The 13,312-nt window shown below is 42.7% G+C and overlaps 1 protein-coding gene across 1 annotated transcript in view; it reads right to left on the reverse strand.

Annotated features, from left to right (window-relative positions):
* dnajc17 (DnaJ (Hsp40) homolog, subfamily C, member 17) overlaps positions 1-10,321 on the reverse strand; it is a 32,015-nt gene extending 21,694 nt beyond the window's left edge. Inside the window, exons 1-7 of the mRNA XM_076749162.1 lie at positions 10,099-10,321; positions 4,414-4,483; positions 2,801-2,859; positions 2,617-2,704; positions 2,172-2,248; positions 1,466-1,583; positions 623-672 (exon numbers count right to left, since the gene is read on the reverse strand). Coding sequence (XP_076605277.1) covers positions 623-672; positions 1,466-1,583; positions 2,172-2,248; positions 2,617-2,704; positions 2,801-2,859; positions 4,414-4,483; positions 10,099-10,179 — 543 coding nt within the window. The 5' untranslated portion in view covers positions 10,180-10,321. The remainder of the gene's footprint in view (positions 1-622; positions 673-1,465; positions 1,584-2,171; positions 2,249-2,616; positions 2,705-2,800; positions 2,860-4,413; positions 4,484-10,098) is intronic.
* Between the last annotated feature and the right edge of the window lie 2,991 nt (positions 10,322-13,312).

Raw genomic sequence — 13,312 nt, forward strand, 5'->3', positions numbered from 1 at the left:
GAAAATTGGGTGCAAATTTTTAAAAAAATATCCTTAACAGTAGACACAACCAACAGCCTTTAAGATAGACCAGTGAAGAAATGTTCCCATGTCCTTGAACATGACCCCTGATACTGTCAGTCTTACGTCTGCTGTTTGTTTTTCTAACTGAATACACAAATGTCGTGAAATACACTGCTGCACTAGATGGCTATCAAATTCTAAAACCAGATTTAATGTCTAAACATATTAGCTAACATCCCCAGTGTCCGCTAATATGCGCAGGATCGGTCGTTTCCAGGAGGAAATAAAATAAGCCTCTCTTGGCACAGTTACAGGTCTCCTGACAACGTCAGACCTACTCTGGAGGAATGGGCGTTAGAACAGCCTGTGCACTCAGTGCTGAGACTGCGTATGTGGTCTCCAAATAATGAATTACAAATGTTTAAAGTTCTATCAAAATCCCCACTGAGGTTCTGCCTGCCCTTTCACTCAAATGGAGCAGTTCTTTCTAAATATGCTGGGGGACGCCCCCTCCTCTTCCTCTTTTCCATCTTACTGCGTTATTCTCCAAGAATAATCAGCCTGACCTCTCTTCCCGGTCTCATCCACTGTCTGAAAACCTCATAGCTGAAAGCCTTACCTTCAATTTGGGGGTCACATTGCTCTTAGAACATCTCTCCACTCCGGAGTCTGAGAAAAAAAAAAAACATGAGGGGAGAGATGAGAAAGGCAGCTAAGAAAAAAAGACAAAGAAACAATTGTTTGGTTGGGGCAAGATATATTGCAGATAGCAGTCGAGGGACTCATGAAGATGGACATTTTAAACCATTTTAAATCAGCTGTCACGTGGTAAACGCATGAGCCCGATGATCCACTGTGTGCCTCTCGAGATGGAACAGACAGAGTGTTGATGCAGGGGAGGGATGGGGAGGCCTGAGTGCGTGCAAATGGAAGAGACTCAAAAGACGTGCTGACTATGCACGAGTAATTGTCCAGCCACAAAAAGGGGTCTTATGTAGGGCCAAGAATCAGTACTTCCCTTAAATACCCACACTTCCCCGGTCTTCTTTTACAAGACTCTTAATTTCTTCATGTCTCCAGAATGGAGACACAGAGGATTTAATGCAAACATATTATCAAGAGGTTAAAAGTTTGATGGACAACCATGTGCGTGCGTGGTATTCCTTGCCAAGTTTTCTTACTGCCAAGGAACTAAAATAGACCTCTTCAAAGTCTTTTCAAGCAAAACATAGATTCAAATATATATTCAGTTATTGTTTTTGTTACGTCAATAATATTTGGTGAACCACAGGGTGCCTGGTACTGCTGTATGATGACAGTACGATGGCTGGGAAACTCAGGGGGTCGCACAGCTGAGGTTTTCGGGATGGTTCATCGAGGCAGAACAGGACTGCATTGTACTGCTTTGGTTAATCTGGACCGGAGCAGACTGGACTACGTTAAATCTTGGAAGTGGACATACATCTCTGAGTGTAGCCTCCCGTTTGCTGCTGCGCTTCTTTCTCTCTCTGGATCTGCTCTCTGATGAGCCTCTGTTCCTCCTCGAGCTGCCTGGATCCTTCCTCTCTCAAACGGGCGATCTGGTCGAAACAGACACACACAGTACAGTAATGTACACAGTGACAGCAAATCACGCATTTTTACTCTATCTTAAGCACTGATGTAATTCACCACCTGTATGGCTCTCACAGTCTAAGATAATAACACCTCAGGATGAGACAAAAAATGGAACAGTGCCACCTACTGGTCACCTCCTCCCCCAAGGTACGTGGCAACGAATCTATGTGCATTAAGCACATTGAGCACATGTCTTGACTCACTGTGAAAGCACGCACATCATTTTTATTTATCACTGGCTTTTTGAACAAAGTGCATCAAGTCATGCAACATCTCCTAATGGGTTTACAGATAACTGTGATATGGCAGTGAAAAAAAAGCCTCTCTCAGATAGGGCCTTTGTTCCTGACCCAAGTCTTTGACGAAAAAAACTGAATAAAAGCACCTGGATGTGCTTCAAAGTTTCCTGGATGTGCAGGAATACCTTTTTCCCAGTACACAACTGAGGTCTATTGTGTAGTGATATTTTTATTTTTAATTTTCTACATCTTTTTCCACTTAAATGTTTGATGCAGTGTCATCTCTCATATGGTTTCTATAAATTTCCGTACCTCTTCTTCAAGTGTTCTAGTAATCTGCGCCTCCTCCTGGCTCTGAGCTTCGGCATGTCGTTCTCTGGCCTCCAAGTCTGTAACACACACACACACACACACACACACACACACACACACACACACACACACACAAAGCCTGTATCTCCTTCTTATACTCATACTGAATCTCTTTGGCACAATAAAACCATTCTAAATAAACTGCTTACTTTCTAACAGCTGCTCTTATTTTATTTCATACTGGGCAATCAATTCAGATGTCCTTACCACAAAAACATGTGTAAATTCTGGAATATTGATGACAATGAAGATATATTTAAATAAATACATTGACATATACTAATACAATAGATAAATACATTCACATGTTCTAATGCATTCATCGTTTCTGATAAAGAGTAAATCTAGGGCCTTGAAAAGCTGTGAGAACGGCAAAGTGACTCACCCAGCTTAATTTTCTTCCTCTTGTCGTCTAGTTTACGGTTTCTTTCTTCTGCTTGTTTCTTGGCAGCACAAATCTTATCATAGGCAGCCTGAAAACAGTATTAGACACCAGAACGGACTGTGTTTGTGTGTGTGTCTCTATATCAGCACTTTCATGACAGGTTTGGGGGCCTTAGCGGTTTTACCTTGGCAGCAGCATCAGTTAGGACCTCAAGAGCCTGGGACAACTGGTGGAAGAGCTCCGCTAGGAGAAAGGGAGGAAAGAACCAAGAAAATGGACAATTCTGCTACTGAATACACACAGAAACACTTTTTCACTTTAGTTTTTTTGTATTTTTACTTTGGGAAACAATGTTTTACATGTGGAGCTTTAAAAAGAAAAACATGACTACAATTTCATCAAGATATAACACTGGGAACTTGACATGAAGAGAGTGAACATCTATGGGGGGGTTATGCCAAAAGAGATATTATGGGCTCAGTATGATATCTTCAAGCTGAAGCTGGGGCACAAGGCTGAAGCAAACTGAGACGTTTCATGCTTTAAAAGATGCCGCAAGTCTCACGAAACCCGTTCTCTCCAATGACACAGCTGTGCACTCCCTCACAGACCCTGGGCCTTTCCATCTATACACCATTAGGGCACCTCGAGGGGCGGCTGCCGCAATCACCGCTACCACGCAAGACTCCACCTCCCCAGTTGTCATCTAACACGCACACACAAATGTAGACAGGGAGACCACAATCCCACTCCCCATCATACAACCGCCACACCACTGCACTATACTAACCAGGCTTAATCATTCACTTATGGGAGGCCTAACAGACCGATACTATTACTCCCTGTGGGGACTGGCAGTGCACACTAACAGAAGGCTCTGGAGATCGTGCTGCCAGCAGAGGCGGTCAGGTTACCTACACGCATATAATGGGCTGGAATGAAATCCAACTGGGGGAGACCTGCCATGCCCACTAGGCAGCTCAGAGTGTCACAACATGGGGGGCTGAGGAAAATGAGGGAATAGTAGGGGGGTGTCTTTAGTCAGTGAGAAATCATGACCCCCAAGTCACCTCTTACATGCATACAACCTTCCCCTGAGGGGCAGCAAGTCCCAAGACTTGCTCCGCTCTCGTGCGATAGAGACCGAGTCTGTCCATGTGCGGGTTCAAGTGTTGAGGCCCTCCAAACCACTTCTTTTCCATTTCTGGGAAACCGACCCCCTGCTTTTGTATTATCCCTCTCAACCCCCCAGCACCACCAATTTCCCTTTTTTTCCCCCTGACATAATCAGGAATTGTCTGAACCATCCAGCAACCACATAAACCTCACTTGAAAACATGCCTCATGACCAGTCTTTTGTCCAAGGTGCCTTTTTTTCCCCCTGTCTTGACAAAAAGCTACATTGAGATTTCCTGGTCTAATTATTGACATGCCGGTTGGCAACAGGCCACGAAAGGACTTATAAAGCCATGGTGGGACAGAGTGTGGAAACATTGGTGGTAAAGGCGGTGCTGGTGGTGTATGGCTGGTCCTGTCTGGCGAGAAAGCCGGCGGGAGAGACAGGCGCTGGTTAGACTTCCTACAGAACGCTGTGGCTAGGCTGTCTGGCAGGGAATAACTTGCTGAGAGTGCTACTCTACAGTATTCCTTTTTGGTCGTGAAGCTTGATAGTGGCTGGGTAAGATGATTAAGGCCGTTTCTTCAGGAAACAATGAAGAAATTGCATAAAAAAATAAGAAATCTTGTTCCAGTTCTACTGTGTGAATGAGATAAACACATTAACTGGCTCTCACTCACCTGCTTTCGGGTTGTCTGGGTTCTTGTCTGGATGGCATGTCAAGGCTTTCTGTCGATAAGCTTTCTTGATCTAGGAGAAAAACAGAAGAAACCCTAGAGTAATGTTGAGTGGAAAATGTTGATTAGGACACAAAGAGAACGAATCATCCACTTAAGCATGGCCATTGGCCATGTGAAAGTTAAATTCTTACTCTCAGTAACAATTATGTCTGTCCTGTAGTCCTTGGCCCAGAAAGCCAAAGTCTGAATAAAAATGAGGGTCCCATTCAAATAATGACACAAATGGTTACAGTCTGACATGAAAGCACAGGGGGTGAAATATGGTCTGCATTTAAGCAAAAATCAGGAATTGAATTGGTTGGATCAAATCAACACCTGAGCTGATCCTCTGCTTTGTGTCCTTTTGACGTGTTGTTAATGGAATCTAACCACCGCAGCACATACTGCACAGTGAATTACCCGCACAGGAATTCCAAACTATTCTCAGGCCCACTGCCAGTTTGCAAGATAAATGTGGCCTGAGCTGCAACCTAGTATTAGTCCATCTTTATTCAAACTTTAAAAAAAAATGATACAATAACATACACAAACAGAGTGCCATTGTCTATAACAAATCTGAGAGGGCCGCCATTAATATCTTAGGCTGGTCGCCAAAACTTCTGGGGGGCTCAAAGAACCAAAGTGGAAAAACTAAAGAATACTTTGGAGTATTGTAATGTCATATGAGGTTTTAGTTATAGCTGATTTTTTAACTCTGGGTCACTGCTTGGAATGTTAACCATTCATTGGTCCTTCTAGGGACCAGTTAATGACAAGGTGGTTTTCATTAGATCTCTGCTCCTCTGGAGAAAGAAGGGAAGCAGAAAAACTTTCCTTGGAGACCAGAGGGGTCTGTAGAGCGCAGCGCTGAAGCGTTCTGCACTCACATGTATGCACTGCATGCTAAGGATTTGGCACATACATCCCTCATACATCCAAGCTCAGATCCAAACACACACACCGACATACACTTTCTCACTAGTCTTAATCAGCCATGCCAACGTTCTGCGTGTTTTCACATACCCCCCTTTGCGCAAATGGGTCTCCTGCCAGTACGCTACGGGCCACAGAATCTGGGAGCTCCTTTCTTCATGTCTGGGAAAGGTTTGCATTGGAAGCCTTGTCCTCTGGCATATGCAGTGTTTCCCTGTGTGTTGTTTTGCACAATTTTATCTCTCAAATACACGCCAAAACATACAGAGCTGACTTTACTGGGGGGAAAACAAAACTGAACTCTGAGGGAACTGAGCAGAATGGTGTAATCGATCAGTGTCCGGGCCTTTTACACAGCAACTCCAGTGAGTCTCCATGACAGTCACATTGGACACATTAGGCTGGATGCCCATTGCCCAAGGTACAAGAACTAAGCCTCCACCCGATCATATGAAAGCAACAAGCCTCGAGTGGGCCCTCTGGAGATTATCATGGCTCAGACAGTTCCTAAATGTCACAATTCCTTTCTTCTATCTCTCAGTCAACATCAGATTTTTTTCTCCTTATAGTTCCAAGAGTAAATGAGAACTTGGTTCACTGAGGGGGCTTTAAGAGACTAGACTTCATTAAGAGATATTTAGTCAGGCTGCTTGGCACAGAGTCTCCTACAGATCAAGACTGACACACAGCTGTGGACTGGCGCCAAACACATACTATGCTTCCTAAGTCTTCTCCTTCTCCTTTTCAGCCTCCTTCTGCCTGTTTCTCCCTTTCCTTTTCTCTGTGCTCACTATCATAGCTTTGTCCAAATCTGTCCGAAGACTTTTGGTAAGGCACAGGTAAGGAAATGAAAACTTCAAATTTACTGTCATTCATCTGTATACAGGACAAGTACACAAATGAATCAAATGCTGTTCCGCTGGACCAAGATGAAGCAAAAAGGCAAGAAAAGCCATTATGGTTGGCAGTGACAACAGTTGGAGAGCTCCCTGCCTTACACAGTTTGACAACACATAAAGAAGCAGTGCCTGCTTTGAACAACTATACCAATGTTTTTGTTTTGTAGTTCATCACAGTGAATGAGTCATTATTCATTTCTGGCAGTGTTCCATAAACTTTGTGTGGTGATGCAGTTAGTGCAGATTGAAGTCTGCACGACATTACCTGAGAAAATTAATGCAACTTTGACACAAACCCAATGCATCGTGATGCTTACTGCACTGGCAAGCAAGTATCAAAAGGGTATGAAAAAAAATTCAACCATGGATTCTTGAAATGGTACAAAAATACATAAGATTTCTAAAACAAAGCAACACGGTACAGGGGGCCAAAAACACTGCTATGGTCCTTTAAGAGCCCCAACCATGTCCTCAGGTCACACTCACTCTACTTCTCATGTTCTTCATCACCTGCAGCCAGCTGACAAGATAAACATGTCTCCACATCTGCTGTAAACATAGCAGATGTTTGACACCGTCACTGACAAAAGTCTGACCGGTTGGGCTGTTTGACAAGTACAACCTGTCATCATCAATGCCGTCCTGGTGGACAGCAGCCATGTTGCACGTCATCATCTTTGTCTCACCGAGTTCAGTTAAAGGTACAGGTAACACACATCCTTCTCTGTATTTCAGTTCATCATCCAAACTTCCCTTTCTCTCCATCTCCTCCTGTCTTTTCCTTTTCACTCTCTCTAGCATCCTTCACGATACCTTGTCTCTACTGCGCCTCCAGTGCTGTTTTGTTAAATAATACATGATTACTCCCATCAATGCCGTGACACGCAAGCCTTAATTGATGCTGGAAGACCCTGAAGCCCCTTGGTCCTACAAACTAAAAGCCAAAGCAGGCCAACTTTTGAAGAAGTTAGCACATGTGTGGATAAGAGCTCTCAGATAGAGTGGCATCTTCTTACAGGACTAATCCAGTCAATTACCGACGCCATTATCTTTGTGCACTTCACCGTGACCTTTTAGGATTGGCTCTTGAATCAATTATGAGTAAGAGAAAACCAAAAGAACTCCTGGGCTGAAACCAACTGCTGTCCCTCATGCTTACAAATGAGCACAACTGTTGGGATTTCATGCTGCCTCATCTTCTATCGGTTCCAGTTTAAGTTATTCTTGATTATCACATTTTCCTTGTCTCATTTATGAGACAATCTGAACTGCAGAAATCTCAACTATTTCCCATATGTCAGTTTGTGGAAGGAGGAACCAAGAAATTAAGGAAAGACTCCAATCTTACAGCAGCAGGCCAACAGTAGCCTAATGGTTAGTGCCTGGCAAAGAACAAGACTCTATGCCTCCCTTATCCCTGCCTGCCACAGTCTTAACTGCACACCCGCATCTTGTCTTCATTACACTGGTCTTTGGTGCCAATTATAGTTGACAAACTGGTCCTGGTGCAGCCACAGCACAGTCCGGGTAGGGCCCGTAGCCTGTGTGGCTGATTAGCTGTCTGATCTGCCATGGGCCCATCCTCCTTAATGAAAATGCTCTGCTATTTACGGGACATTATCAGCTGGAGGAAATAATAAAAGGAACAACAAGGAGAAGGAAGGAGAGGGGCAAGGATAGGGGCAAAGAAGACATGAACACACAGAGAAAGGGGAGATAAAAGTAAGAAGAAAAGTGGATGCAACGAGGAGAAAACAGCAAGACACTGGGACTGACTGTTCATGTGCTCGTGAACCCAACCAAAAATCCCATATGATGCAATAATAATGTTAATCTGTCCTCCCTGACTAAGCAGACGCTCCGATAACTAACTTATCATTGAGAGGAATGACCTTACAATGCACTATTACATTGTAATGCAATCACCTCTTCTTGGATGCTCTGTCTGGAAGTAAATCCTGCAGGCATGTAGTTAGTGCACACACTGCAACACACTAGATACACTACAATTTAAGTAGCTGAATAAACCACAAGAAATGTTGTGTGGTCTTGGCTGTTGACACTGCTTCACCAAGCAATCTGTGGTAGGTAAAACACACACTTGGGCAATTATTACCCAAGCCCTGCTGATATGTATGCACATAACTCTTTAAATACTGACTAGCCTTCAGCAACATCCTCCCTCAGCACTGCAAGGATAAAGCAAACCCCAATCATCCATAGGCATTCAATCAAAGACCCTGACATGCCATTTTCCCCAGCATGTATAAGAGCGACAAGCTCAGAAGAAGGTCAACACCAGTGATAACAGAAAGAGATGCGAAACAGAAACGGGAGGAGAGACACAACGCAAATCTCCTACGTCAAGACAGCGCTTTACAAGCTGTGGCTAAGACCACATAAACATGCTCTGAGATGGGATTCTTCCCCTCTCTCTGTGATAAACAACATGCCTGATAGTGGCGGTTGAGTAGTGGGCCAAACAACTGGGACAAGTAGCCCATCTGATGACATCTCTCTTCACACACTTGATTAATTTTTGAGCCCCTGCAGACTCAATGCGCTACACACACACACACACACACACACCCTTCACTATCTCTCTCGACCATCAACAGACCTCACAGAACCAGCCTTCTGCATCTCAGAGTCTCAATTCCACCCAAGCCACAACCACTAACTTCCTCCAGGATAATCCTCTGGGGAAGACAAGGCTTTGAACGCCAATTAAGAAATTAACTTCTTCCCTTGCTTTGGCAGTGATTCTAATTTCCCTTCAGGCCTGTGGACTCTATATGTTGGATTCTATACGCCGGAAACAGTGAGGAGAGGTGGTTGTAGGAAAAAGGCTGGATTCAGGAGATCATGGAGAACTGCTCCTCGGTGGGAAATGAAGGAGAGAGTTGGTTCAAAATCCATGTAGGAACAAAATGTCATTCAGGCAAAATTCTGTTCATAGCTGGCAGAGGTATATCAACAATGCAAAAGGCTGTCCATAGTATTACTTGTCAGATGTGTTCCCATTACTGCTCCTAACTTATATGTGATAACATACGTTGGTTTTGTTTCGGTTACAGAATATTTGTTGAGTTGGCAGACTCAAATCCATAAATCAATTTCACATTCAAATGATTTGGAATTTGAAGATGAAACAATCACTCGATTTATTGATTTGTTGATCAACAGAAAAATGACCTGCCATTATGGTGATAATTGTATCTTTGCAGTATAGGAAATCTGATGACGTCTCCTCGGGCTCTGCAGAATATTTTTCACTTTCTTTGACATATCATAAACCAAACCATTAATCGAGAAAATAACTGGCAGATGAATTGATGGCTAAAATAATCGTTAGTTGCAGCCCTTGAATGTATATTCACGCAGAGCGATACTGAAGAGGTGACTGATGCGACGTCGACACCTAGTGACCCTTTCGGTGTATCACACCTTTGAGATTCACTCATTAGCAGGTTTTTCTGTCTGTTGCTAACAGGACCTAACATTTGAGTCCTCGCCTTACTTACCTGGCGTCCGTCTTTACGAAAAATTACTCCTTGTGCTACCTTATTATCCAAGCACACACGATACACACACACACACACACACACACACACACTTCTCACAAGCTCCATGCTATGGTAGCAAGCTATTTATAGCTTATTTAACATTTACGTTAACTAGCTAAGATTCGGATAAACTGTCTCGCAAAAGGACATTCTGAAGACTGCCAAGAAGGGCGGCTAACTCACCAGTCACGGCTGTTTAATGACGAACTAGCTTAAGAGTCAACTTAACGTTAGCCTCATTTACACACCTCTTTCGTTGTAGCAGTACTTTCAATGCCGAGTAAACCATACAGGTCCATCTGTAGGATATCCTTGGCCTTTCCGGACATGTCTGCCTATAACGAGCTACAGTACCAACACAGGAAAAATAACAAATGTTAACGCAAAGTTAACGTTCGGCTAGCTGAACTGTTTGTTGTTATTCCAGCTTGAGGCAGCATGAGTTTGACGTCGTCTTTGACCTTTCAACTTAGACGCACACTGCAACCTGGGAAATGTAGTTTTTATTCCGCTGCTTTCTCGGGCCCTGTGAGTACACGCAGAAAATGTTTAAGCCGTAGCATTTACATCGGCTTTTTAAAGTCTGTAACCATTTCCGCTCGTTTTTAACCTCTTCATGGTACCTTTGAGGGCTGCTAGGGAGTGATTCGTCCATTTGTTTCACTGCGCTGGTAATTTCATCTTCAAATTTATTTCAGGTGTGAAATGACTTTGCAGTATGTTTACTCACTGACACTGACAAATCTGTATATCAATGAGTTGTAACAATTTATATTTGCATAATAAACTTATCTGCTCTGTTGCATTCTACCAACGCTGATGTATCAGGTTTTTGTAACGAGTGCACAGTGTCCCCTGGTGGACAAACTATGTAACAGCTACACTCTGAAAACTACCTCAAGCCCTTTTCAGTATTTATGAATCACGTTTATTTATTGCAAATCTGCCAACATAAACGTCCATATCCGTGAAAGCCAGTATCAGCGTACAACATTAAAGTGGTACAGGAAATATAACGAGTTGACATTGTGTTTTTAGCTGGGTTCCACCTTTGTTTACATGGGTATCCTGCTGTGTCCTGCTTAAGCCTGATGACACATTTAATGTAAACGTAAACAGGAAAGTTAGGGCTACTGGTTAGACATTTTCACCCAGGACCATTTCTTTATTGTTATTTTTTGTAATTATTTTTTATCTTTTTAGTTTTAAAAACTATAGGCCAGTACAGTGTCCAAACTGGGATCCATGGACACTTGATGTGCAGTAAGATGAATACTTTTAGAGAAAGAAACAGCTGTTCCGATCAGATCCACTGTATCACTACACAGCAGTGGCAAACAAACAGCTGAACAGTCAAGTATGAAAGCACATGAACATCTGGTGTCTCACAGAAGAGTGTTTGAGGCAAAATTTAGTGTATTTGTGCAGAATTCATTTTTATTTAATAACCAAAATGTGGTGTTTTTGTTTTCAGGATCCGGGTCTGTCTGCAGTTTGGTGATAACAGCTGTTTTTAAACTACGATAATCCATTACTGCAGCGTTTCCTGTGGGCAGTGGGATCCATGGTGATGCAGAATCAGGAACATGTCCTTACATGTCTATGAGCAGCTCTCCTTCTCTAAAATCTGGTAGGTAAATTAAAGGTTATGAAAGAACTGCATGTTATTATGCAAACTGTTTGGAAATATCATGATTACTCAGTCACCCCAGAGTGTCCAAAAAGGATGTTCATCCTGAAGAGCTGCTATAGTAGTGTAGTAGTAGTGAAGTATGATCAGCACATCATGTCACTCGTAATGACCTTTGTTTCTCTCCAGGAGAACCATGACAAGAACTAAATCCTATAATGACTGAGACAAGACTCACCCTTAATAGAGGACTGTAAGGAACTAGTAGGTTAAGGGTCAGTTTGTGGCTGACATCATGGTTGAAAATCACTTGTTGTATTCACATGAATACACAACAATACATGAAACGTGACAATCATGTTGACTTTAGGAGCCTGATTCCATTTGATGTGTTTCATGATCCTGTTCAACTAGCCCAGCAAGAGAGTTGTGGACAATTCATGGTGAGCACTCAATATTTGCTCAACATCTTATACTGCTCAGTCTAAACAAAGTGGTGTGATGTGTAACCATTATTTTTGCAGAGGGCTGGAAAAGCAGCCCATCTGCATAATCTTGTCACTTGAGGACCCATGGTGCTGATTGCTCAGTGGTCTCCCTGATAGAAGGCCCAGTTTCTTCAAGTTCCCTCTGCTTTGCACTGAGAGAAATGAAGCACAGTGATCTGGATCACAGTGCACTGAACGTCCAATACTATGCCTCCAAACCTTTGTCACATTTCTTAACGCCCCAGGCAGCCACCGAGAGGACTGGACATCGTTTGATCAGTTATCAGATAAACCTGATAATTAACTCAAGGGTATAATAGATTAGATTCCTGACACAGACGACTTTTTGCTACTGTCAAGAATCATCGACTGTCTCAGGGGAGCCGAGTTAATTTACTTCCAGTACGGACTGTGTGCACCGGAGGTCAGGTCCGGCTGATGGGATAGGGAGTGTGGGAGGTGGGCCCGAATAATTGGCTGCAGTCAACATCACTTACGGCTTCAGGCACATTAAGACCAGAAATGAGGCAGTTCTGCCTTCAAAATAAAAGCGTTAACAGCTTGGAATGTGACTGTGCAAGGGAAAGTATTAGCTGAATGTGTTTTGATATATGTCATTCATCCAGCAGTTATTTTCAGTTGAATGATCTGTTGCCCGTAGCAACCCCTCAGTTACAGTTGCAGTTTAACTGACATTGTTATAGTTTGCGGATTACGTCCATGAAGTATCAGGTATCTCATATGGAGGTGAATATAACTGCCCTGTTTTGAACATTATTTGAAGGTATTCCAGTTATAATAGTTATTCTGGGTATTTGTGTTATGTTAAATTTGTTTTGTTTTGTTTTGTTTTGTGTTCAGTGTAGTGCTAAGTTTAACATACTAACCGTTAGAAGGCTAATGTGTTGCTGACACAACGTTTCCAATTCCTGGTACTGATTTTGCTGGTATTTAGTGAACCATTTTATTTACTTTGTTGACTCCATTTTTATGTTTACCTTAATAATCACAGGGTTGTACTTACTTTACTATAAAGTATGTTATTTCACGAGCGAGACCTTGTTTTCTCTCTGAAAGTAATGCTAAAAGACAACGTCGTGAGCTACGTAAATTCAGTTAGCATAGCTAGCTTATACATTCGTAGCTAGCTAAACCATTACTTAATTCTAAGTATTATATCTCTCTGAATTGTAATTGTAACCACAATCTCTGTATCTTTGAGTGTTCGAATGTAGTCACAGTTTCAAACCTGTCTCCAGTGAAAACTGCGACTACCACATGTTGACACTTTTGAACTGCGTTTGGCTTCGCGTCCTATTGCGCATATATTTTATTGTGAAAGTT

Source organism: Chaetodon auriga, chromosome 14 (genome assembly GCF_051107435.1).
Source record: "Chaetodon auriga isolate fChaAug3 chromosome 14, fChaAug3.hap1, whole genome shotgun sequence".
Taxonomy (NCBI): Eukaryota; Metazoa; Chordata; class Actinopteri; order Chaetodontiformes; family Chaetodontidae; genus Chaetodon; species Chaetodon auriga.